The 26,525-nt window shown below is 39.8% G+C and overlaps 1 protein-coding gene across 1 annotated transcript in view; it reads left to right on the top strand.

Annotated features, from left to right (window-relative positions):
- Pal2 (Peptidyl-alpha-hydroxyglycine-alpha-amidating lyase 2) overlaps positions 1–26,525 on the top strand; it is a 138,105-nt gene that overhangs the window by 14,473 nt on the left and 97,107 nt on the right. The window contains exons 2-3 of the mRNA XM_067146009.2: positions 7,490–7,635; positions 15,682–15,880. Of these exons, the coding sequence (XP_067002110.2) occupies positions 7,490–7,635; positions 15,682–15,880 (345 nt within the window). The remainder of the gene's footprint in view (positions 1–7,489; positions 7,636–15,681; positions 15,881–26,525) is intronic.

Genomic DNA, 26,525 nt, shown 5'->3' with positions numbered 1-26,525 from the left:
TGAATTGAAAACAATCAGTGGATCTGTCTCAAAAAACTGTCATATTTAATAGTAGTACAGACCAAGGGACCACTTCCAAAGCACAATCCTGAATCGAGAATGCTTGGTGTCGCAATGGGTCCAAAATACAGATCAAAGGCCCCTCAGAATGATACTTATCGCTTGTAATGTAGAACCATGGTATACGTCCTGTTGCGGTACTAATCAAAAGTAGCAGAGACTTGCGGTATTCCACACATTATTGTACTACTCAGAGGTTATGAAATTCGACGTATAATACAGTCCTATGTTTTTCTCACTTTGCGGCGCCATTTACAGGCAACGCAAACCTATGGTGTTCATCACATGAGAGTACTAACCACAGGGACCTCTCCCTATCCCGTGGTGTTCCTCATATAGTGGGTACTAATCATAGGCAAGGCAGAACCATGGTAGCTATCATCCCATGGTTCTGCTCATATGGTGGTACTAATCACAGGTACTGCAAAAGCCGACCGCGCGGTGCTCCTGTGTGCTACTAATCATAAACCTATTTCGTACCTAATATGGTGGTACTACGCACAAGTTAAAGCGACCCTTGGTGTTCTCCGCGTGGTGGTACTAAGCACATGTAGTTTCATGGTTCGAATGCAATCATCCCTTGGTCGCCCCTTTTAGTCGGCTCTCACGACAGGCAGGGGATACCGTGGGTGTATTATTCGTCTGCCTCCCCCACCCACAGGGGGGTGTGTGTTTGGTCCGCGAGAGGTATTTTATTTCCCTCAAGTCCGCCGGCAAGCCGGTTAGGACCCCCCTATCCGCCACCTGGGACGCGCCACGTGGGAGTATCACCTCTCCCCCTGCTACGCCTGCGTAGCAGGTTCGTGGCTTTCACGAGTCTTAATAACTGGCAGTTCCGACCACTATTTTACATGTAAATCTATAAATGATGATGTGTGTACTTGTTGCACTGAGACGTACTTTTACTCGAACTTCGATTTCAGCTCCGGTACATATGTTCTGTGTATTGACATTCACATTACCATTCACCATTATATTATACCTAAGCTCTATTCGAGATTACCTATACGGTGAAAAGAACCATTCCTAGACCATGTGTATAACTACTACCGTATATTAAAGAGTCTCGTAGACTCGGCAGGGTAATGGTGAACTGCTCAGAAATCTAAATTTATTCCAGTCCTCCAAGACGATTAGCACAGTTGTTATGGCGCAAATATCTTATCAGCCATACCATATTTATTTATGTATTTAGTTATAGAACATCGTAATAATTGGAAGGATATTTTATAGGACAATTTTAGGATTATACTTTACAATCAGTTAATTAATTAGTGGTCGTTGATACATAAAAAAAGGAAAATAATTTGCTTAAGATGTGTGAAATAAATGAATTTTGGGAACTATTTGCAGCAGCAGAATCTTCCGAATATATGGTAAAATGGCTTTGAGAGTTCCGCAGTACAATTGTTCGGGTGTATTCTGCCCGAAGGCAGATCCGAACTTCGGCAGAGGTGTGCCTGAGCCGGAGTTTACGTGCGGTAGGGTGGCCAGTTCCTTTTCGCTCCTCCATTCAATTACCCCCCCCCCCAAACACTGTGCGGCAACCCATCCAAATCTTGATCATACCCAATGTTGCTTAACTTCCGAGATCTCACGGGATCCGGTGTTTGAACACGGCTACGGCCGTTGGTATTGTTGTTCGAGTGAACACGTAAATTACAGAAATATACGAGAGCCTTGGGGAAGGAATACAAGATGAAAATAAATAAGTCCAAAACAAAAGTAAAGGAGTGTGGTCGAACAAAGTCAGGTGATGCAGGAAATATTAGGTTAGGACATAAATTCTTAAAGTAGTTGAATATTATTACTTGGGTAGTAAAATAAGTAATGGTGGTAGAAGTAAGGAGGACATAAAATGCAGACTAGAAGAAGCAAGGAAGACCTTTCTTAAAAAATTAACTCGCTCAGAAAGAAAGAGAATATAATCTTTTGAAATGTGGTGTTACAGAAGAATGCTGAAGGTGAGATGGGCAAATAGAATCATGAATGAAGAGATACTGAATCAAATTTGTGAGAGGAGATCGATTTGGCTCAATTTGAACAGAAGAAGATAATGAGAGGACACATATTAAAACACCCAGGACTAGTACAGCTGTTTTTTGAGGGAAGTGTAGGTGGTAAGAGCGGTAGGGGTAGATCAAGGTAAAAATATGGCAAGAAAAATAGAGGAGATGTAGGATGTAGTAGTTAAGTAGATATGAATAGGTTAGCACAGGATAGGGTGTTGGAGATCTGCATCAAAACAGTCTATGGACTGATGACTCAAACATCATCATACGTACTACTTTATTATAAAATCAAATATAACTAAGCTAAATAAAAGACTTGGAGAACATAAGAGGAAAGAAAGAAAGAAAGAAAGAAAGAAAGAAAGAAAGAAAGAAAGGGAGAAAGAAAGAAAACAAATCTTAACAAACAAACAAAAATCCGGAACATGAAAGTAAAAAGGAAAGAGAGAAACAATACATCGAGTTATATTGATGACAAAGGAAGCAAGTTTGCCCAACAGTGGTTGGTGTGTTTATCACACGTTTTCGATGCACAACATTATCGTGTGAATCCATCTCCCGGCTGAGATCTGATCAAAACCGAATAGAGTCTTCTAATTTTGAAGGTACAGAATTCTAGGTCTTAGCTAAAGTAGGCACGTACTAGTAGTAGGCCTGAGCATTTCGAACCTCTAACTACAAGCGGGCAATTTTTCAGGTGACTTCCCCTCCCCCTGCTTTTCTTCCCAGTTCTTGTTTGTTAGCGTTGTTTTAAACGTGTGCAGAACGTGAAATAATTAACGTAGTTACCTTCTTTCAATTGTAATTTCGTGTGGCTATTTCCAGCTTGGCGCAACCCTTGTAAGGTAGAACCTCCGAAAAGGTTGAGCAGTATGTGCCGTGTATAGGAAACTGCATATTATTGTAGTGGAGCATAATGCTGTTTGAGGTGTGTAAGTTGCAAGGGTGATGGGACAAACACAAACACCCATTCCCCGGACCAATATAATTAACCATTTAAGGTTAAAATCTCTCGGACCCAGCCGGGAATAGAATCCGGGCCTAAGAGTACTATGCTGACCATTCAGCCAGCGATCCGGACACCTTATAACTTTGAAGATAAACTGAACTAATGTACAACTTTGCCGTGGTAACTAAAACTAATTATTAAAACATTTCTTTAAGGTATCCTAGATTTTGATCCTACATATTAACCAAAATTCATCATTTATTGTATTTATTTTGTTCATTTTGAAGAATTTTTCGTATCCACTAGTCTTCTAATGTACTATCAAATATTATTTTAGCGTACTGATAGCATTCGTCCTCTTATTTTACATACCGTATATACCAGGCTGCCCGCGAGCGCCGTACTTTCTACTTACAAATGTCCTGCATGCACCAGTGATGCATGGGATGCCTAGTCACTTGTTTTCGAAGGAGCGCTACTACGTGCTGTATTTTGGATGTTGTGAAACAAATAGCAGCCATTTTTCTACACATATTCCACAACAGGGTGTATTTGTAAATACGCCAAAAAGCAGAAAAGAAAATTTAATAAATTAATTTATTCACTTGTGGACATTCCACTCTATGAAAGAGTTGTTTGTATGAAACAAAACCTAATACTGTCCAGCGAAATACGTGTGTAGAAGGCAGACGTCTGTCTGGAACTTCGGCTGCATTGCGACCAGATTCTCCACAGATTAAAATGATGTCTGTGTATTCGTCGATGCTGAACACACTAGCCATTGCTTATATGCAGACAGAAGATGTAGTGCTGCTGTACCATACACCAGCCCAGTACTATGCGGTCGAAAACGAGGTTTACTAATGCAATGGGTGGCATTAGACGGGTAGCGCTGAGGAACATGCTGCGAGCGACCGTCCGGTTGTTATCTCTTCATATTCTGAAGTAACCTGCCTGCTTGTAGTAGTGCCCCGGTGAAAATCAGTTAGTAGATATCCCATTCATCACCTGTGTATGTGGGTCATTTATAAGTAGGAAACACGGCGCTCGCGAGCCACCTGGTATAATGCGTTTTGCCCTCTAAGGAGCACGTAGGAAGATTACTTAGCACTGGACCTTGTTCTTCTTATCTTCCCAAAACTCTCTCATCATTTTATTATGAGCTTGTCTTCTCTCTTGTGTCCAAGCATTTTTGAGTTTCAAGTTCCTGGCTGTTGGGTTCTTGGATGTGAATTTATATGAATTGATTTTCTGTCTGAATGTAGTCCGTGTAGTTGCCAGTGAGTAATGATTAATTTCTGCAAGGTCACTTTGAGTGTCTACCAACCAGCGTGATTTGGTCTGTCGGGTTCCGTTAATGATGAAAAACATTCTTTTGGTCAGTCGAGAGTCGTCTATTCGTGCTATGTCCGTAAAATTTCATACGCCACTTACGTGAAACTGAGGAGAATCGCTCAGTCATAGAATACAGTTCTTCTGAACTTTTACACATCCAGATACCGTCTTGAATAATGGGTCCAAATATATTCCTGGGTATCTAAAAACCAAACCCAATGGTGCAACAGTCCCGAAGGGCTTTGGCCTACCGAGCAACCACTGCTCAGCCCGAAGGCCTGAAGGTTATGAGATGTCGTGTGGTCAGCAGGATGAATCCTCTCGGCCGTTATTCTTGGCTTCTTGGAATGGGGCCGCCATCTCACCGTCAGATAGCTCAATTGTAATCACGTAGGCTGAGTAGACCTAGAACCAGCCCTCATATCCAGGTAAAAATCCCTGACCTGGCTGGGAATCGAACCCGGGGCCTCCGGGTAAAAGGCAGGTACGCTACCCCTACACCACAGAGCCGGCTTTTCTGAGTATCTGCCGTTCTATTTTCTCTATGCCCTTGATGTTGATGGTTAAGGATGACGTCTCAATTGCGTAGAGTGCTGTTGGAAGAACAACTGTGTAGCAGTGACAGAGGCTGGCTTTGGTGGAAAGCGATTTCTCATTGTAGGCCTACATATTCTTATTTAATATCATAAAGAAAGAATACCGTTTTTGTTTTAAAGGCACGCATGAATTGTTTCAGAAGAAATTAACGCGTCCTGCTAGCGTCTTAGAAACACATATGAAAACATTCGGCTAGCGTCTGAGCAAAACCTGACTAATCACACCCTGTCCAGGTAAAACCAAACATGTCAATTTTTACACATGGAATTATTTGATTATTGATTTTTGATCTGTCCTAGTTATACAGAGAGATCAGTAAAATTATATTTTAAGGGTGCACATTAAAAATCTGCTATCCAGTTGATAGTTTACGTTTCTCTTTCCTCCTGAAAGTCTGGATTTGATGGACATGTTTGGTTTCGCCTGGACGCTCCACAAATGTAAACTGATATTCACCAACGTAATATGTAATTGGGGTAATCACATATAGGTATGGTAAGGGTTGTTCTGCCCGAAGGCAGGTCCGAACCTCAGCAGAGGTGTTCCTGAGCCGGAGTTTACGTGCGGTAGGTTGGCCAGTTCCTTTCCGCTCCTCCATTCCCTTACCCCCCACCAACAGCGCGTGGCAACCCATCCAACTCCTGACCACGCCCAATGTTGCTTAACTTCAGAGATCTCACGGGATCCGGTGTTTCAACACGGCTACGGCCGTTGGCATCACATATACGGTATTGTGAATAAAGCGTGTATATCTCCGCATATGGTCATGAGGGTATTTAGGGGTAGTAGTAAGGATATGAAGGAGAGAGTATATAAGCCTCTGGTAAGACCCCAACAAGAGTATGGTTCCAGAATATGGGACCCTCACAAGGATTACAGTACTTGACTCGAGAACTGGAAAAAATCCAAGGAAAAGCAGCTCGGTTTGTTCTGGGTGATTTCCGACAAAATAGTAGCGTTACGAAAATGTTGCAAAAGTTTGTGCTGGGAAGACTTGGGAGTAAGGAGCCGAGCTGCTCGACTAAGTGGTATGTTCCGAGCTCTCAGTGGAGAGAAGGCGTGGAATGACAATAGTAAATGAATAAGTTTGAGTGGTGTTTTTAAAAGTAGGAAATGTCTCAATATGAAGATAAAGTTGGACTTCAAGCGGACAAACTGGGACAAATATTCGTTTATAGGAAGAGCAGTTTAGGACTGGAATAATTTACCACGGAAAATGTTCAATAAATTTCCAAATTCCTTCTAATTATTTAAGAAAATACTAGGTAAAAACAGATACTGAATCTGCCACTTGGGCGACAGCCCTGGATATAGATGAGTGGCGACTGATGATGAAGTTTTGGGAAGATAAGAAGAACAAGAAGATCAGTAATAAATAATAGTTCTGCGTGCTCCCTGGAATAAACGTATTATACAGATATAGCTACTCGCTTTCGCTCGTTTGGGGCTCCGCCCCAAAACCTCCGGTTGCTCTATATTAGAAGTGGTCGTTTTCAAAAAATACTGTGGCGAAACGGTATGTCGCATCGACAAACGGACTGCGCCACCGGACCGTCCTTTTAGTGGCTTACGTGGTTTGGTCCTAGGATATTTTCTCTTGTGTTGGCGATTTATAGTATAGATAGAAGTAAACGTTTCGATCTGGGGCAAATTTCGTACGTTTTTCACAAGTTGAGAAATTATTTTATTGACTAAATAAACAGCCACAGTCTTGAAACTCGGGAGCCGTATCGGGGATGAAACTTAAATTAGTCTGAAATTTGAGTACAGTTTCCACATATCTCTACTGTTTTTCCATACTTACACAGCAATTGGAATAATGCTAGTTGGCTTGTCAATGGCCTACGGGTGTGTCAATGAGTCTGTCGAATTTCGTTATCAGTCTTATAAGAGTGCCAAACAGTACAATCTTTAACGAAAATGTTCAAAATTTTCGTAAAATCGGAAAATGCAGCTCAATCTAAGGCGTAAGGAATCGAGATGTGACGAAAAGTCATAGGGACAAATTTTGCAGATATCTTCACGTTTAGACCCGAATATGCAATCCGTTTTGCGAACAGAGTTACCATTTAGCCACAAAATACCTCGAAACGATAGTCTGCACCGTCATGAAAATAGCCCCCACGTTTACAAAGTTAAACTTTGGACCTTTTGGAATTTCTGTGCCTGTTGCAGACCAATTTTGCAAATTTTCAATTTTCTAGAGCACATGGAAGTTTCCGTCAGACTTTTTGTTTTGGGGAAGGGAGGGTAAAAACGTCAAATGTGAACTTCTTGGAATTTTTCCTTAGGTTACAATCTAATGGCTATTAGTTTGCCGAATTTCAAGTTTCTAGCTCATCTGGAAGTGGGTAAACATTAATTAATGTCAGTGAGTCAGTCAGTTAGCCTTGTGAATTTATATAATAGAGATATGGTAAAATGTAACAACGTAACAAAGCCTCTATGTGCGCGCGGTAAAACAAGAAACAGGCAATGTAATGATAGGCAAATGTCAAAGGATTTAGTTTTGAACTTGTGTTATTTGTTATTTCAGGAGGATGGTGGAGAGAGTCCTCGACCGCGGGAGATAGTAGGATGGCCTCAACCCATCCCAGGCCTAGGCCAAGTGAGTGGAGTGTCTGTGAGACCTGATGGTCAACCTGTCATCTTCCACCGAGGTCCAAGAGTCTGGGATACAGGGTAAGTGTTAAAAAGTGAATCACACGCGAAATGCTCTGCATGGCCGCAGGAGAAAACACAGCTGTTTTTTTACGATTTTATTGCAAAAAATCCTCATCAATATTTTTAACCGTAGAGGTGTCACATACGCCCGCCTGGTGGTCATGATTGATAAGGCGTTGAAGTCTAAACGATCTGACACCGTGGTTAGCCGGTTCGAGTCCCGTCGGTCAAAAACATTTTCGCCACAAAAATGTTGGCCGGCAGGATGGGGAGGTGGTGGTATACAATTTTTAATCACTAGATTGCGTGCCAAACTTCTCCGCGGTGCTCACATGCAGTGAGGGCATATGACGCTGTTGATGGTGATTCGTCCGTCGGATGGGGACGTTAAGACTTGAGCAGACCCCTTGGTGCTATTCGACAGGAGTAGGCTATGTGCCGGCACCGACTTTCACCCTCTCCCTTCCTTCTTCTTCTTTCTTCTTTATCTGTTTACCTTCCAGGGTCGGTTTTTTCTCGGACTCAGGAGGGATCCCACCACTACCGGGCAAGGACAGTGTTCTGGAGCTTCAGACTCTGGGTTGGGGGATACAACTGGGGAGGATGACCAGTAACTCGCCCAGGAGGCCTCACCTGTTATGCTGAACAGGAGGAATGGGAAATAAATGAAACGTATGGCTTTTAGTGCCGGGAGTGTCCGATTATATTTTGAGTTGACGCTCGTAGGCGACCTGCGCGTCGTGATGAGGATAAAATGATGATGAAGACGACACATACACCCAGCCCCTCAGGCAGAGAAATTAACCAATGATGGTTAAAATTCCCGATCCTGCCAGGAATCGAACCAGGTAGCCCTGTGACCAAAGGCCAGCACGCTAACCATTTAGCCATGGAGCCGAACGAGGAATGGGAAGATTGGAAGGGATAGACAAGGAAGAGTGAAGGAAGCGGCTGTGGCCTTAAGTTAGGTACCATCCGGTCATTTGCCTGGAGGAGAAGTGGGAAACCACGGAAAACCACATCCAGGATGGCTGAGGTGGGAATCGAACCCACCTCTACTCAGTTGACCTCCCGAGGTTGAATGGACCCCGTTTCCAGCCCTCGTGCCACTTTTCAAATTTCGTGGCAGAGCCGGGAATCGAACCCGAGCCTCCGGGAGTGGCAGCTAATCACACTAAGCACTACACCACAGAGGCGGACCCTCTCCCTTCTTACTCTCATATATCACCTCATTCATTTAATCAGATTAACTCCTATGATGAGGTTGACGTCAGGAAGGACATCCGGTCATAAAAACCCGCCACGACAGATTTATCTCACCTCATAGCCGACCCTGTAGAGAAACGGGCCAGGGTTTGGACAAACAAACAAACAAACAAACAAACAAACAAACAAACAAACAAACAAACAAACAAACAAACAAACAAACAAACAAACAAACAAACAAACAAACAAACAAACAAACAAACAAACAAACAAACAAACAAACAAACAAACAAACAAACAAACAAACAAACAAACAAACAAACAAACAAACAAACAAACAAACAAACAAACAAACAAACAAACAAACAAACAAACAAACAAACAAACAAACAAACAAACAAACAAACAAACAAACAAACAAACAAACAAACAAACAAACAAACAAACAAACAAACAAACAAACAAACAAACAAACAAACAAACAAACAAACAAACAAACAAACAAACAAACAAACAAACAAACAAACAAACAAACAAACAAACAAACAAACAAACAAACAAACAAACAAACAAACAAACAAACAAACAAACAAACAAACAAACAAACAAACAAACAAACAAACAAACAAACAAACAAACAAACAAACAAACAAACAAACAAACAAACAAACAAACAAACAAACAAACAAACAAACAAACAAACAAACAAACAAACAAACAAACAAACAAACAAACAAACAAACAAACAAACAAACAAACAAACAAACAAACAAACAAACAAACAAACAAACAAACAAACAAACAAACAAACAAACAAACAAACAAACAAACAAACAAACAAACAAACAAACAAACAAACAAACAAACAAACAAACAAACAAACAAACAAACAAACAAACAAACAAACAAACAAACAAACAAACAAACAAACAAACAAACAAACAAACAAACAAACAAACAAACAAACAAACAAACAAACAAACAAACAAACAAACAAACAAACAAACAAACAAACAAACAAACAAACAAACAAACAAACAAACAAACAAACAAACAAACAAACAAACAAACAAACAAACAAACAAACAAACAAACAAACAAACAAACAAACAAACAAACAAACAAACAAACAAACAAACAAACAAACAAACAAACAAACAAACAAACAAACAAACAAACAAACAAACAAACAAACAAACAAACAAACAAACAAACAAACAAACAAACAAACAAACAAACAAACAAACAAACAAACAAACAAACAAACAAACAAACAAACAAACAAACAAACAAACAAACAAACAAACAAACAAACAAACAAACAAACAAACAAACAAACAAACAAACAAACAAACAAACAAACAAACAAACAAACAAACAAACAAACAAACAAACAAACAAACAAACAAACAAACAAACAAACAAACAAACAAACAAACAAACAAACAAACAAACAAACAAACAAACAAACAAACAAACAAACAAACAAACAAACAAACAAACAAACAAACAAACAAACAAACAAACAAACAGAGATATCACATACGGATACGTAAAACTTTCAGCTTCTATTTAAGGGCATTTAATATACACTACATCTACAACCGAGCGAGTTGGCGGTGCGAAAGTGTCACGCAGCTGTGAGCTTGCATTCGGGAGTTTGAATTACACTGTGGGCAGCCCTGAAGATGGTTTCCCACTTTCACACCAGGCAAACCTTGGGACTGAACCTTACTTAAGGCCACGGCTGTTTCCTTTCCACTCCTAGTCCTTTCCTAACAATAATGTTTTAAATGTTATTTGATTTACGTCCTACTAACTACTTCTACGGTTTTCGGAGACGCCCAGGTACCAGAATTTAGTCCCGCAGGAGTTCCTTTACGTGCCAGTAAATCTACCGACACGAGGCTGACGTATTTGAGCACCTTCAAATAACACCGGACTGAGCCAGGATCGAATTTGCCAAGTTGGGGTAAGAAGGCCAGCGCCTCAACCGTCTGAGCCACTCAGCCCGACAGTCTTTCCTATTTGATCGTCGCTGTAAGACTTATCTATGCCGGCGTGACGTAAAGCAAATTGTAAACAAAAAATTAAACAAAAATAATTTTAAAATCCACACTTCTAGCCCTTTAGGCAAGCAACTCAATGTTGGAAACATCCTAGGGATATTTTTTTTGCAATTGGCTTTACGTCGCACCGACACAGTTAAGACTTATGGCGACGAAGGGAAAGGAAAGGCCTAGAGCTGGGAAGGAAGCGGCCGTGGCCTTAATTAAGGTACAGCCCCAGCATTTACCTGGTGTGAAAATGGGAAACCGCGGAAAACCATCTTCAGGGCTGGCGACAGTGGGGAAGTGAACGTACTAGGGATATGGGCGACGAATTTTAGGTAAATAAAATATGAGAGTATATTCTTTATTTATTCCCTCATTACAATCCTCTCCTTATTAATGTTATCCGCTCGATTAGATTAGCAGTTTGCCTTTTTCTACCACTACGAGCGCTAATGTGAGTCAATGTAGAGTTTCACTTAAGCCCTTATAACTACATTCACTGTGGACATTTTTCAAAAAATAAAAAATAGCCTGAGGATATTGAACCAAGGAACACATTCCGGAAAAGACTTATGTAAAGAAGTTAATTTGGCTAGGATTTTAATTTAAAAAATGAGTAAAGAAACAAGTGATTTTAGGCTCTTTTCAAATTTTTAAATTCCTTTTAGTTTGATAGAGCTATCCAAGATTCACAATTTGACACCTTTCCGTGCTCTTTAGCCCTTCAACTTTCGGCACACTTGAGGAAATGTCTTAATTGCACGTTTTCCGTAGCATGGGAACCCCTACTCGATCTGCTAAGGAATGTTGTCAAGATTAGAACTAAGTTATATCTACTTGTTTCTAGCTAAGTGCTAGGTCAGGTGATGAAGCATCAACTGGCACAAAGATATAGGAACGTGCCAGATCTTTTTTTTTTTGCTAGGGGCTTTACGTCGCGCCGACACAGATAGGTCTTATGGCGACGATGGGATAGGAAAGGCCTAGGAGTTGGAAGGAAGGGGCCGTGGCCTTAATTAAGGTACAGCCCCAGCATTTGCCTGGTGTGAAAATGGGAAACCACGGAAAACCATTTTCAGGGCTGCCGATAGTGGGATTCGAACCTACTATCTCCCGGATGCAAGCTCACAGCCGCGCGCCTCTACGCGCACGGCCAACTCGCCCGGTGCCAGATCTTTAGGTTTGTAACTCATCTCAAGGTGATTACAAATGAATGATTATGGGAAATAAATTGATAGACGAAACCAGAGATACTGGTGGAAACCTCTCCCGTACCAGCAGTCACTGATATTTGAACCCAGGGTACAGTACAGGAATAGGTACTGACCCAAACCATCTGACCCGTTAAGGATCCTAGGACTGGACAATTTACCGAGCGAATTGGCTACGCCGTAGCGTTCTTGTAGCTGTAAGCTTGCATTCGAGGAACGGTAGGTTCGAATCCCATCACCGGCAGCTCTGAAGGTACCTTTCCGCGGTTTTCCATTTCCACACCATGTTAAAATTAGGCAATGGCCGACTAATTCCCAGTGTTATTCCTTACCACCTCATTGTCACCAAAAATCTAAAAGTGTTCGTGCGACTTTCAAAAATGCCCTTGCAAAAAATAATCCACAATTCATAGTAAAATTAATTGAATATGCATCAGGTCTATAAAGATTTTAACTAACATTGTGAGTTGGTATTTTATAATAATGACTGGATTGAAAACACGGGATACTTCCAACAAATACTGTTTAAGGCAGGAGGATCACCTTTAACTAGCTGAAATTTGGTAGAATTCAATTTTTTGAGACTTAGCAGTTACAAATGTCAAATCATAATTTAGCAAGCTTAATATAAATTCACTATCATTCATTTAAATGAATCGTTTGTTGCAGAAACAGCACTTCTCCACTTTTTGACACTATATGAGTTATTAATATTGCCATGATTAATGCACGAAGGGCTACCATTTTGGGCAGAAAAAACACTTCTACCATATATCTCTGCCTGTCAGTCGCGAATGAAAGTTTCCGTTCTATGCAGAAAGAACACTTATCCTGGAGAGGTGTTGTTTTTACTTCAAATCAGCCCGCTTCACAAAGTAGTACTGGTGGAAGACATTCTTCAAGAAGTCAGTTCTTTCAATTGAGTCGCTAGGAAGAGGTGTGAAAGGAGATGCAAAAGTCGCGTTTCATATAAATCAATTTATTGAGTTTCAGTATGAGGCAAATCATGTCTTAGGAAAATACAGTATTGATGGACTGTGCGTTCATACTTTCAAGTTGCTTATTTCTGCAACCCGTCTCCCTTTGTTAACAACTAGACTTGCTTATTCACAGGGCTGTGTTCCATTAAATGAAAAGAAATTAGCAGGCATAAAGAAGTTGGAATCTTACATACCAGAAGAACACCATGAGTTTTATAATGAACTGTTTGCACGGACAACGTCAGCGCAATAAAAGTGAGAAGCATTGTTCAAAGATAAGAGACTTACATGTTACTTGTATTACATTGTGTTGTTTTGTTTTATATATATTTTGAACTTTGGAAAGGGACATAAAAGGAGTATTCTTCTGTTTTTTTTTCTATACAATGTGGTATAATCATAATATGTGCAAATAAGTAAGTCTTACGAATAACTGTTAAATAATGGGTTTAAACACTGTATTTCCTCAGTACAAATAAAGTTCCTTTTGAAATTGAAATGACATAAAAATCAATGTTACACTTCCTTACATTCTCATTAATGGTTTTTGTTGCAGAAACAGCACGTCTCCACCATTTTCAACAAAGTCTGCAAAGGGACATATTGGACTATTTCATACAAACAACCTATCTGTCATAGTCATTTCAACAGTAGAATAAGCATATTAAATATCGAAAGGATAGAAATGACATTCACCTCGATAGCTAAAGTCGCTTAAGTGCGGCCAGTATTAAGTGCGGCCAGTATCCAGTATTCGGGAGATAGTGGGTTCGACCCCCAATGTCGGCAGCTCTGAAGATGGTTTTCCGTGGTTTCCCATTTTCACACCAGGCAAATGCTGGGGCTGTACCTTAATGAAGGCCACGGCCGCTTCCTTCCCATTCCTAGGCCTTTCCTATCCCATCGTCGCCATAAGACCTCTCTGTGTCGGTGCGACGTAAAGCAAATAGCAAAAAAAAAAAAGAAAGAAAAAGAAAGAAATGACATTACACACTACGGACAGTTTTTGCTGTTTTCTGAACAATTTGGTACGTTGGAGAAGTGTCGTTTGTGAAACAAACGATTCAAATACAGTCGAACGTCGATATCTCGAAGTGCCTGCACAGGTTAAAAATCCTTCGAGGTGCAGAGAAACGTTCATACTACTTCGGGCCAACAAAACATATCAACTGTACCGTCATTTACTCCCCAATGTTCGACATAAATGATTTTTTCTACCTCTACAATTTCAGTATTATTTGAATATTATCATTTCTTCCTCCTACCTTTCTCCACTTCTTTAATCAACTTCTATTTTTCACTTGCACTTAAACGTTTCTTTTCCATGGCGCTGACGTTACTATTCTGAGCGAGCCTTGAGTAACCTTGGAGATGAGGTGTAAAAAACTTTCTGATGGTCAAAGTAGCCAAATATAGCGTTTTAAGCTGCTATGCTATGGTGTATGACTACTCAAGACTGCTATGCGGATAGTCAATCAAACAATACCCTCTTATTAAAATGTAGAGAATGCGTATTCTTATATAAGGAAACTAGAGATGAGCGAAGTTGTTCTTTTTCTAGAACAGTTCCGGTTGTTCCTGTTCCGGAAAAATACTATGTTCCGAATAACAGTTCCAAAATAACAGTCAATGCCTTAGGCAGTGGAGAATTAGAAAATATTATCGAACCTCATAAATGCTAATTCGAAAATTGTTTTCTCACTGTTAGACGCACGTTTTACTTTTAATGTCTCTAGAAAACGGTGAAACATTGTTTTATCACAACAAATTGGTATTAATGAAACAAAAAAACCTTAATTAAATTAAATTAATTTTCAGGTTTGATCTGTTCTTAAATGTTTTATTTTCCAGGTATTTTATATATTTTATTTAATCATAAATTGATTTCGACAGACAGAACAACCTGACAGTTATAGATTAAATAAGGCTTTTATCTGGCAAAAGTGCCATTTCTTGATGGATACAGTAGTTTTATATCCATCTCTTGGCACAGGCCAGAGTAAAGTCCATGGCTGTGACAATATGGAAGTTACTGGGGTATGGGTGGTGCTGAGTAATGGCATTCAGAGCACGACCAGTGCATCTGAGTGTTATGAAAGGTGTTGCTCATAGGGTCAGTCTCGCTGCAATAGCACTTTCTGACCCAGTGAGGAAAGCAATGGCAAAACTACCTCACTCCTCGTCTTGCCTAGTACGCCTCATTTTGGTGCTGCCATTGGTTTTTGCAGTTTCCTTATAACCGCATAACTTTTGGTGGTGCTATTCGAGGATCCAACCAGCCTCTGGGCTGATGACCTAACAGACAGACAGACAGACAGGCAAAAGAAGGCAGGTACCAGTAAAATATGAAACATTCGGTAATTGATATTGTCAAGTTTGTACACACCACTATGTATAATACTCTAGTTCTAACACTTCTAATGAACAAACGCTGGATTGCAGGCGACATGGAACACTGTTCTTTCAGAAAAGGATGTTCCGGCGTACTGTTCATTTAAAAATCAGTTCCCAGTCCGGAAGAGTTCCAAAATAAATGGTGTGTTATTTTTTGCCCATCTCTAATACAAAGTCCTTAAAATCATAGAACACTGAAAGAGGAGTCTCTCGTTTCAGATCATTCAACAAGACAGAACATTTCCAGGGAGTAGAAGATGGCCCAATCGCCGTTGACACAGTGCTGACACTGGACAGTGTTACTGGAGCAGTGATAGATTCCTGGGGCGGTGGATTCTTCTACTTACCCCATGGTGTTACCGTAGACCATCATGGGAATACCTGGCTCACAGACGTCGCTATGCATCAGGTGTTTAAGGTAAGTTCTTCACACTTCTACGCACAGGCGTATTGTGTGGTCACGTGGAATAAATCAGTACTTAAGTAAAGGAATTCAACATACAGTATGTGAATACAATACCCTCTTATTAAAATGTAGAGAATGCATATTCTTATATAAGGAAACTAGAGATGAGCAAAGTTGTTCTTTTTCTAGAACAGTTCCGGTTGTTTTTGTTCCGGAAAAATACTATGTTCCGAATAACAGCTCCAAAATAACAGGCAATGCCTTAGGCAGTGGAATCTTACTGAGAGATTCGCTTAGAGTGAATAATATATTTGAAGTAAGATCTCCAGACTTCCATCGACAGGCCTATTACGGGGACAGCCTGGAGATAAAGATATATATTTTGGTCATTTTGCCAGAGAAAATGTCTTAAATTGAAAGGAATAAGTTTCTTCTTTCTTGTCACAAGGTTTTTGTTTTTGTTGTTGTCGTTGCAAGGAAATTATGGTTTAACTTCACTTCTTTATCACTTGTAATGTTAAGCTAGTAGTTTTTTTTTTTTTTTTTTTTGCTAGTTGCTTTACGTCGCACAGACACAGATAGGTGTTATGGCGACGATGGGACAGGGAAAGCCTAGGAGTGGGAGGGAAGCGGCCGTGGCCTTAATAAGGTACGGCCCCGGCATTTGCCTGGTGTGAAGATGGGAAACCACGGAAAACCATCTTCAGGGCTGCCGACAGTGGGGTTCGAACCTACTATCTCCCGAATACTTAATACCGGCCGCATTTAAACGACTGCAGCTATCGAGCTCGGTAAAGCTAGTAGTAAGCTCAACCTATAGTATTGTAAGCCGTAGAGTTAAGTACTGGAAATACTTAAGTTGTGTGTGTGAATTTGTATATGATGATACTGGATTTAGAATGTTAAACTAGTAGTATTTCTTGTAATATTTTATTTCCATGGAATTGTTTATTGTTTGTTTGTTTGTTTGTTTATTTGTTTGGTTGTTTGTTTGTTTGTTGTTGTTGTTGTTGTTGTTGTTGGGAAATTATGTTAACTTTAAGTGACCATTGCCAGCGGGATATTTCCCATTTGGGATGTGTTTGTTAATAATAAAAAACAATGTAATAATTTATTGCAGCCAATGGCCATACACACAATAATTCACAATGATTAGATTACATAGGTAATTAAATTCCATAGAGTAAAGAGGTACAATGTCAGATAGTCATTGTCAGGTATTTACTAGCAGTCATAGTGGGGATCGACTTCCGTTCCGCTTGTGGGACCTCTTACAAAACTCCTCTGGAGCTCCTTTTGGGTAAATCCTCTCTTGGATCACGCAGCTTTACATATAGCAATATTAATAACAATAATAATAAGTTTAATTTAAACAGTTTATCACATTAACAATCCATTGTTTTCTGGGCGGGACACCGCAAATACTTATTTCTACAATCTGCTTTACTTCACACTGTACATTTTTACTCACGGATTTCAAAATATGAAACTAAATTTAAATGAAATACAATTATTCATGAAATAATATGCTCAATCGTCGGACTATGTACTCAAACTTAGTACTTACCTGATTGCTTACGCATGCAATAGTTGATGGGCGCCAGCTACAAATAGATGTGGCGATAATAAAATGAGAGTCTTTAAGATCTCTAGGTAATAAGCTTGTACTTTGACAGCATAATATATAGGTTCTCGGAAAAGGAGTTTGGCGTTCGGTTTCCCCATTAAAATGTGAGGTTATCTGATCTACTATTGAAATGAAACAATTATTTGATACTAAACAAAATATATTCTTTAAATGCTGTTTTTAACGAACGAGATTTACTGCGATAATTCAAAAGATAATATAAAACTCTGACATTATAACTGAAGGAAACTGTAGGCATTAACTTTCAAATCCTCTTGACCGTACATTTAAAAGTTATACAAGAAATTTGTCCCTCACTGGTTCACTTTACAGTACCTTCAACACTTTGAGTGTTATTACGACGTATTCCTTTGAATTGGTACCAGCTATAGGTATATCAAGCCTAATTTGGTGATGTATCCTTTTAGTTTCACAAACGAGATATAGTATAGCTTGAAATTATATCCACACTTCACAATCAACTTTACAAGTAATTCACTGATAACTGTTAGTCTGCATTACGACGACTCAGGATTTGGCTGGCACCGAACTGATACAAGAACTGATGATGCTTGTTGTTTAAAGGAGCCTAACATCAAGGTCATCGGCCAGATACAAGAACTGGACCGAACAGATGCACGAAACACACTCCGAACATATAATCCATTTGGTCACTGGCGATTACGTACCCGTATCACTGTTCCACATAAGTCTCCTTCCAATTGACTCCAATGGACATCATGGCAACTCTCTCCATTCATCTCCTTCCAACCAACTGCTTCCAACCAACTGAACTATCCAACTGACTTCTCCAACTGAATTGAATGACCATCTGCGGCCTCACTCTCCTTCCAACTGATCTCTTCTTCCAACTGATTACCGCTATAGGATTACAGCCCCTATATATAGCCATTATTTGCCACATGGTATAACACCCACGTCAGGGTTAAAAACAGACATGATGTAACTCCCATCCAGCTACAAATGTTACATATTGTGTTGAAATAGCCTCAGGCGAACTATGTCTTCCTTAAATATGATCTCAACGCTAAATGCATACAATGACAGAGCGATGACTCGACAGTTACGGTGGCAGTATTACACCATATGTTGCAATGTCAAAAGGTTTCACAAAACATATCCATGTCTGATATTAGGCATCAAAACTCACTCTACACTATTTTAATGCTAACACACACACAGAAATATATATATATATATATATATATGCACAATAAATTAACTACAATGAAGTAAGCGATAATTAATTAATATATAGCGAAATCAGATTATAGAACTGAAACAAACAATAATAATACCTACGATAATAGTGATAATAATAATAATAATAATAATAATAATAATAATAATAATAATAATAATAATAATAATAATAATAATAATAATAATAATAATAATACAGATGAATGCTTGTAACGGGATTTGAATCGTTACAACACCGACACAGACGCGACGACGGGATAGAAAAGGGCTGAGTGTGAAGGAAACGACCGTGGCCGTAATCAAGGTATAGCCCCAGCATTCGTCTGGAAAATGAGAAACCACGGAATACCATCTTCAAGACTGTTGACAGGGAGTTCGAACACAGTAGAAACTACTTTTCCCGAAAATTCCAGTTTTAGGTACTGAATCCCATTGTATCTCATAATATTCTGGCAAAACAAGATTTTTATGGTACATGTATCACAGTTATATTAGGATTTTACAGACAATATGGATATTTCCCCAATTTTTGTACATAAATATTACATGAATTTACATACAATTTACCTCAGAATGTAAATTACGTACAGAAAAGTTCATAAACAGTGTTTTGAAAAAGTATCACCAACCAACCTAATGCCAAATTGTCGTTAGCATTTCAATTAAACTTCACGAAAAGTATGGAACTGAAATAATCAGAAGATTCAAAAATATTATTTTTCAAAATTAATTAAAGTTTTGAGATGTATTTACTTCAATGTCGGTGACATTTGCACAAATTTTCTTGAAAATCCTTACATTATTTTAAAAGATGAGATTATCTCCAGACTGTCTCCTTAAAACATTCAAGTGAAAAAAATTAATTGTATACGGTAAGCTGCACGAACGTCCATCGTCAAGGTTATTGAGTGATTCACATCGAAAGAATTAAATGTTTAGGGTAAGATGCACGAACGTCCATCGTCAAGGTTATTGAGTATACTTTTTTCCAAGTCTGGAAAACTAATAGCCACATAAAACTTAAGGTTTTCTTCTTTTCTCTGCCGAGAATCCATTCATTCTTTCGCTTCTCATATTTATCTCCTCTTCGGAAATGATCCGTTTGGATCTCATCTTTAGTGGTTTCTTTTCAAACGATTTTAGACTGTCGACTTTTTTAACTGTTCTATTGTGGATCATCTCTTGAGTAATTCCACATCCCTCTTGGCCACTTCTATCCACTTGAAGGTGCCCTTTAATCCCACGATGTACTGAGTGCTTTTTTCTACATAAAAATGAAATCACGCGTGTCTGCTGTCCGAAACCGCATCATGTCTAAACCGCTGGGTGGAATATCATGAAATTTTATATAAACATTCCGAGAGAGAGATTTCACATGGCTAAATAGGTTTTATTTCAGAATGTAGACCTGAAAATACACTGACTGACAGAGGAAATGCAACACCAAGAAGGAGTGGTTCGAAAGGGATGAAAGTTGGGAAAAAAACAGAGACGGCACGGACGAATAATTGATGTTTATTTCAAACCGATATGCAGGTTACACAATGCGCACGGCATCGACTCAGTAGGATGTAGGACCACCGCGAGCGGCGATGCACGCAGAAACACGTCGAGGTACAGAGTCAATAAGAGTGCGGATGGTGTCCTGAGGGATGGTTCTCCATTCTCTGTCAACCATTTGCCACAGTTGGTCGTCCGTACGAGGCTGGGGCAGAGTTTGCAAACGGCGTTCAATGAGATCCCACACGTGTTCGATTGGTGAGAGATCCGGAGAGTACGCTGGCCACGGAAGCATCTGTACACCTCGTAGAGCCTGTTGGGAGATGCGAGCAGTGTGTGGGCGGGCATTATCCTGCTGAAACAGAGCATTGGGCAGCCCCTGAAGGTACGGGAGTGCCACCGGCCGCAGCACATGCTGCACGTAGCGGTGGGCATTTAACGTGCCTTGAATACGCACTAGAGGTGACGTGGAATCATACGCAGTAGCGCCCCAAACCATGATGCCGCGTTGTCTAGCGGTAGGGCGCTCCACAGTTACTGCCGGATTTGACCTTTCTCCACGCCGACGCCACACTCGTCTGCGGTGACTATCACTGACAGAATAGAAGCGTGACTCATCGGAGAACACGACGTTCCGCCATTCCCTCATCCAAGTCGCTCTAGCCCGGCACCATGCCAGGCGTACACGTCTATGCTGTGGAGTCAATGGTAGTCTTCTGAGCGAACGCCGGGAGTGCAGGCCTCCTTCAACCAATCGACGGGAAATTGTTCTGGTCGATATTGGAACAGCCAGGGTGTCTTGCACATGCTGAAGAATGGCGGTTGACGTGGCGTGCGGGGCTGCCACCGCTTGGCGGCGGATGCGCCGATCCTCGCGTGCTGACGTCACTCGGGCTGCGCCTGGACCCCTCGCACGTGCCACATGTCGCTGCGCCAACCATCTTCGCCACAGGCGCTGCACCTTGGACACATCCCTATGGGTATCGGCTGCGATTTGACGAAGCGACCAACCTGCCCTTCTCAGCCCGATCACCATACCCCTCGTAAAGTCGTCTGTCTGCTGGAAATGCCTCCGTTGACGGCGGCCTGGCATTCTTAGCTATACACGTGTCCTGTGGCACACGACAACACGTTCTACAATGACTGTCGGCTGAGAAATCACGGTACGAAGTGGGCCATTCGCCAACGCCGTGTCCCATTTATCGTTCGCTACGTGCGCAGCACAGCGGCGCATTTCACATCATGAGCATACCTCAGTGACGTCAGTCTACCCTGCAATTGGCATAAAGTTCTGACCACTCCTTCTTGGTGTTGCATTTGCTCTGTCAGTCAGTGTATATTTGCGAAATTATTTATGAAAAATCGCGTAGTATCTTACTCCCAGACCAGGTAGCATGGCTACGTGAATAAAGCAACGACATACGTTTATTGATATGAAGGCAATAGTCGCTACATTGATTGTCTGTCATTTGCCGAGCCAGGTAAAAGATCGTCGGACTGTGTGGAAGTTTCCCGCACCAAATACATTACTTAGTTCTAATACTGACTTAACAGGGCAACTTCAAGTGTGTTAACAGCTCGAAATATTCTCAAAATTCTGGGGAAAATGAAATTAATATTTGCCACTTTCATTATATAATTAGTTTATCTTCTTCAATCCTGGGCTGAAAACTCTGGATATGGAACTTTTAAATATTTAATTTCTGAGAATATGGATCACCAGTAAGCAAATTGTACAAAAAAAATTTTCTTTGTAACGTAATGTGTTTATGTGAACTCAGGTCTTCGTTAACACATTATGGATTACAGTACAATTATCTTGATTCAGCAGATAGATTTTAGAAACAATACGCGTTTTAATTACAATTATGTACTTTGATTACTTAAAATAACAAAAACATATTTTTCAAACACTCTCATCAAAACATACAAGCTCTGAACATACATAGAAACGAAATATATATATATATATATATATATATTACTAGCAGTTACCCGTGGCTTCTCTCGCGTGGATTTCGTCATCTGATAAAAGTAATTGTTCCCCGGTATTGTACTAAGACATTATCTGAAATTCCATAAAGTATAAAAGCTCACCGAAGAATTGAGTTTCATTTACCCCAGAAAGTCTTTGTACATCACGTTTGTTCTATTGCCTTTTGGGGCTAAGATGCGACTTAGAACTGTAGGTGTGAGAAATAGTCTTCTCTCAAGTCGATTTTATTTTTATTTTTAAAGGAGATTCCAAATACCTATTTCCATGTCAGTAACATCTTCAGTTTTTGAGATATAAGTATCCCCATAAAAATAATTCAACCCCTTTATCAGTCCTACCCCCACCCCCAATCCACCTAAGTAGATTTTACGAAAACAAAAAAAAATACATATTTCTTTATTAAAGGAGATTCCAAATACTAATTTTCACGTTTATAACATCTTCAGTTTTTGAGGTGCAAGTATCCTCGTAAAAATAATTCAACTAATGTCTCAATTATTTCCCCCTATGTGGATTTTCAGAAGATAAAAGAAGCGCGTTTCTTTATTTTTAAAGGAGATTCCAAATACCAATTTTCACGTCTGTAAAATCTTCAATTTTTGAGATATCAGCATCCTAATAAAACGAATTCCACTCCCTTTTCAGTCCTTTTTACCCCCCTCTCTTAAGTGTTTTTTTCCGGAAACAAAAGTATGTGGTTCTTTATTTTTAAAAGAGGTTAAAAATACTAATTTTCACGTCTGAAACATGTTAAGTTTTTGAGATGTGCTGTTGATACGCTCATTTTAAAAATTCATCCCCCTTTTCAGTTCCCCTTAAGCGGATTTTCCGAAAACAAATTACCTGTGTTTCTTTACCTTCACAGAACATTTCAAATACCAATTTTCAGGTGTGTAAAATGTTACATTTCTGAGAAATACTGTAGATATATACAGTCTTTTAAAAAACTCACCCCCTTTGTCAATGCCGTTCACCCCTATTAAACTGGATTTTCCAAAAATAAAAAATGTGTTTATTTTTATAGAGGATTCCGAATACCAATTTTCACGTCTGCAACATCTTCAGTTTTTAAGATATAAGAATCCTCGTAAAAAGTATTCAAGCTCTTTTTAACCTCTTTTCACCGCATCCCCCTTAAAAGGAATTTCCGGAAACAAAAATATACGTGTTTCCTTATTTTTAAAGAATATTCCAAATACTAACGTTCATGTCTTTAAACTGTTAAGTTTTTGAGATATAGATACTCATTCTAAAAATTTGTTCCCCTGTTCACCCCTTAGCGGCGGAATATCCAAAAATCCTCCCTTAGCATGCACCTACATCGTAATATAAATTTAACATCCAAAATTTATTTTCTTTATGTCCAGTAGTTTTGGCTCGGCGATGATGAATCAGTCAGTCAGTCAGTCCGTCAGTCAGTCAGTTATGAAAGTCAATTTATATACTGTATGATCCGGCCCGTATGTGTGTCTTACCCTACAGTTTTCTTTTCCAAACAGTAATTCATAATATGTACCATACCGATTGGGAACGAACTTTGACTTAAACGGCATTCAGAGTGTCACAGTTCATCTCAACTACCACAAAGACTATGAAATCGTCACTAATATCGTCATTTTCGGATTTTTAAGTTTCACCCCCTTCCTTTAGGGGTGCTATGGGTTTCTTGCCCCTACAGTAATTTTTCCAGATAGTAAGTTATATGAGTATCAAATTTCGTTGAGAGCTATGCTGGAACATACACACATTCACCCGTAATATCTGTAATTTGCGACATTTTCTCACCTTCTCACCCCCTGTGCTATGGGGGCAGAACTTAGACTTTTCACTTTTACATAATTAAAAGCAGAAATAAGTTTTAAGAAACACATCGTAATCTTCACATACTGTTGGGTAGGCAACCCGCTGATCAGACTTGTCTTGCGGTTTGCTTATCTTCCCCTATTTTCCTTTTCACCCCTTCTCATCCAAAGTGCCGAACTACCAATCAGATTTCGTTCAAACCACTTGATAATCCCTTTTAGATGTAATAAGAACAAACTGTGAAAATTTCAGCGAAATCGGTCCAGTAGTTTTTGAGTCTATTAACGTCAAATATACCAACATCCAATTTTATATATAAGATTTGACAATTTATCACTAATTTGATATACTATAGGCCTACAAAAGCCATTATACTCATTACTTGGTATGATAATATCAGAAGCAGTAATTTTTTTAGAGCGCAAAGGTACATACCACATTTGTACAGAGTATCCTAGTTTTGGAATGGCATCCTGGCCTTCTGCATTTCGAGGCATTCTTTGCATCAACAAATGTTGTTAAGTGCCCTATATTGTCAAAATGAATCTCTGGAATGGGGTAACTCTGAACTCTTCCTACTTCCACCGTACCCTGTTCGTCCATGTCACCCTCAGAGTCATCTTCGTCGAGAGTGTTGGTGGGTGCAAAAGGAGGCCGTCCCCCTTTCCTAATGCTTATGTAACCGATCTCCTCTGCCTGTTCTTGGTGGGTCCTGCTGATTAGGAGTGGACACCGGAGTGTGCGAAGGTACAAACAGAAGTCAGTGCCATGGCCGACTATCAACCAGTCTAAAATGAATATAAATTCTAAATCAATAATCAAGAGTTTACTAAAAACAACTTTGGCAAATTCGTCAAATGGATCTATTTGCTTCATTTCTGTTTTTTCTCTCCGGAATTACGTGCCGGTGAATCATGAGACATTAGTAGGTCTCGAAGTTCAGCCAACTTGGGTAATCGTAAAATCAAATCATTAAAGTGATCACTGCAATAATTGCTGGCGAAGGCTTACCCTAACCCGCAATACACTTTGTACTTAGCAGGTTGCTAAGCGACTAACACTTTCATTAATATTCTGATATATGTGATTTTCATCCTTAGAAATGTCATTGCATGCAGCCATGTTTGATTACTACCCAAGGTAGTTAGAATAAGAGGTAGGGATCACGCGCAGGTCTCCCCACCACGCTTGGCCGTCGATGACGTCAACATGAACCCTCAGCGCCTTGTCTTCTGTATGAGGTAGGCTAATAGACAGCTGTAAGCTATTCTGTTTTAGCCACAAGTTAGAGATAAGAGAACTTCATAGATATTTTAACATAACATAAGAAAATGCATTCCACTTCACTATTACAGTAGAGTAATAATAGGAGATCAAATACACTGTGAATCCAGCAGCGTTTCTGAAGTATTGTATAAAAGCTTGTAACAATGCTAAGACTGTGATCGCAGTGGAATGACCATTCCATATGTTCATGTTCTCAACACCTATATTGACAATAAAAAGGGGCTCTAATTGTTACAGACGCGAACATTAAAGCTTGATGACTGCAAGAAATATGCCCGTTGTTACAAGCAGTATTGGGAAACTATATACACTGTCAACAACACAAACAGCAAATGTTAGGAAACTGTCCACAACACAAACAGTACAGTAAATGTTCTCCTCCAATTAGATAGGCCATATAAATTAATTAACATTCTTAGCACTGGTTTCATATACAACATAATAAATTGCCTTTCATAAAAAAATAACAGGTATGTTATACACAAAGTATAATGCTGGTATTAAAAAAATAATATCAAACACACTTATCCCTAGCATCAGTGGAATTTACTTGCTTTCCTTCTTTCTTTATCGGTATTGTATTAACTGAAACCCGGTCTCTTGAATGTATTACTTTTGTTTAAAGCGTTCATTCGAATAAAAGAACGGCTTCTCACTAAGCAACTTGGAAGCTCATAAATTTCGGGGAATTCCTTCTTCAGGATATCCGTAAGGTTTGGCATGATGTTGAGAACCCTCTTTCAGTTCTTTCCCGTGCTAAAATTGAAACTACCGAACTCGATAGCTGCAGTCACTTAAGTGCGGCCAGTATCCAGTATTCGGGAGATAGTAGGTTCGAACGCCACTGTCGGCAGCCCTAAAGATGGTTTTCCGTGGTTTCCCGTTTTCACACCAATAAAATGCTGGGGCTGTGCCTTAGTTAAGCCCACGGACGCTTCCTTCCCACTCCTAGCCCTTTCCTGTCCCATCGTCGCCATTAGACCTATCTGTGTCGGTGCGACGTTAAGCAACTTGCGAAAAAATGGACCTCTTTTTGAAATCTAATTTCCACCCCTTGTAGTTTGACCTGTTTTCTCTCCGTAATTGCTTTCTATATCGAGGTTCTTCTTCTTTACCCTAAAAGCTACAATATAGCCTGTGAAGTTTTCAAGCAGCTCATCACGATCCTTGGTTTCGCGACTGTCCTCGAGCTGTTTTACTAGCTCTTCAAGGACTTTAAC

The sequence above is a fragment of the Anabrus simplex genome, chromosome 4 (assembly GCF_040414725.1).
Source record: "Anabrus simplex isolate iqAnaSimp1 chromosome 4, ASM4041472v1, whole genome shotgun sequence".
Taxonomy (NCBI): Eukaryota; Metazoa; Arthropoda; class Insecta; order Orthoptera; family Tettigoniidae; genus Anabrus; species Anabrus simplex.
This window is presented reverse-complemented; position numbering and strand designations above follow the sequence as displayed.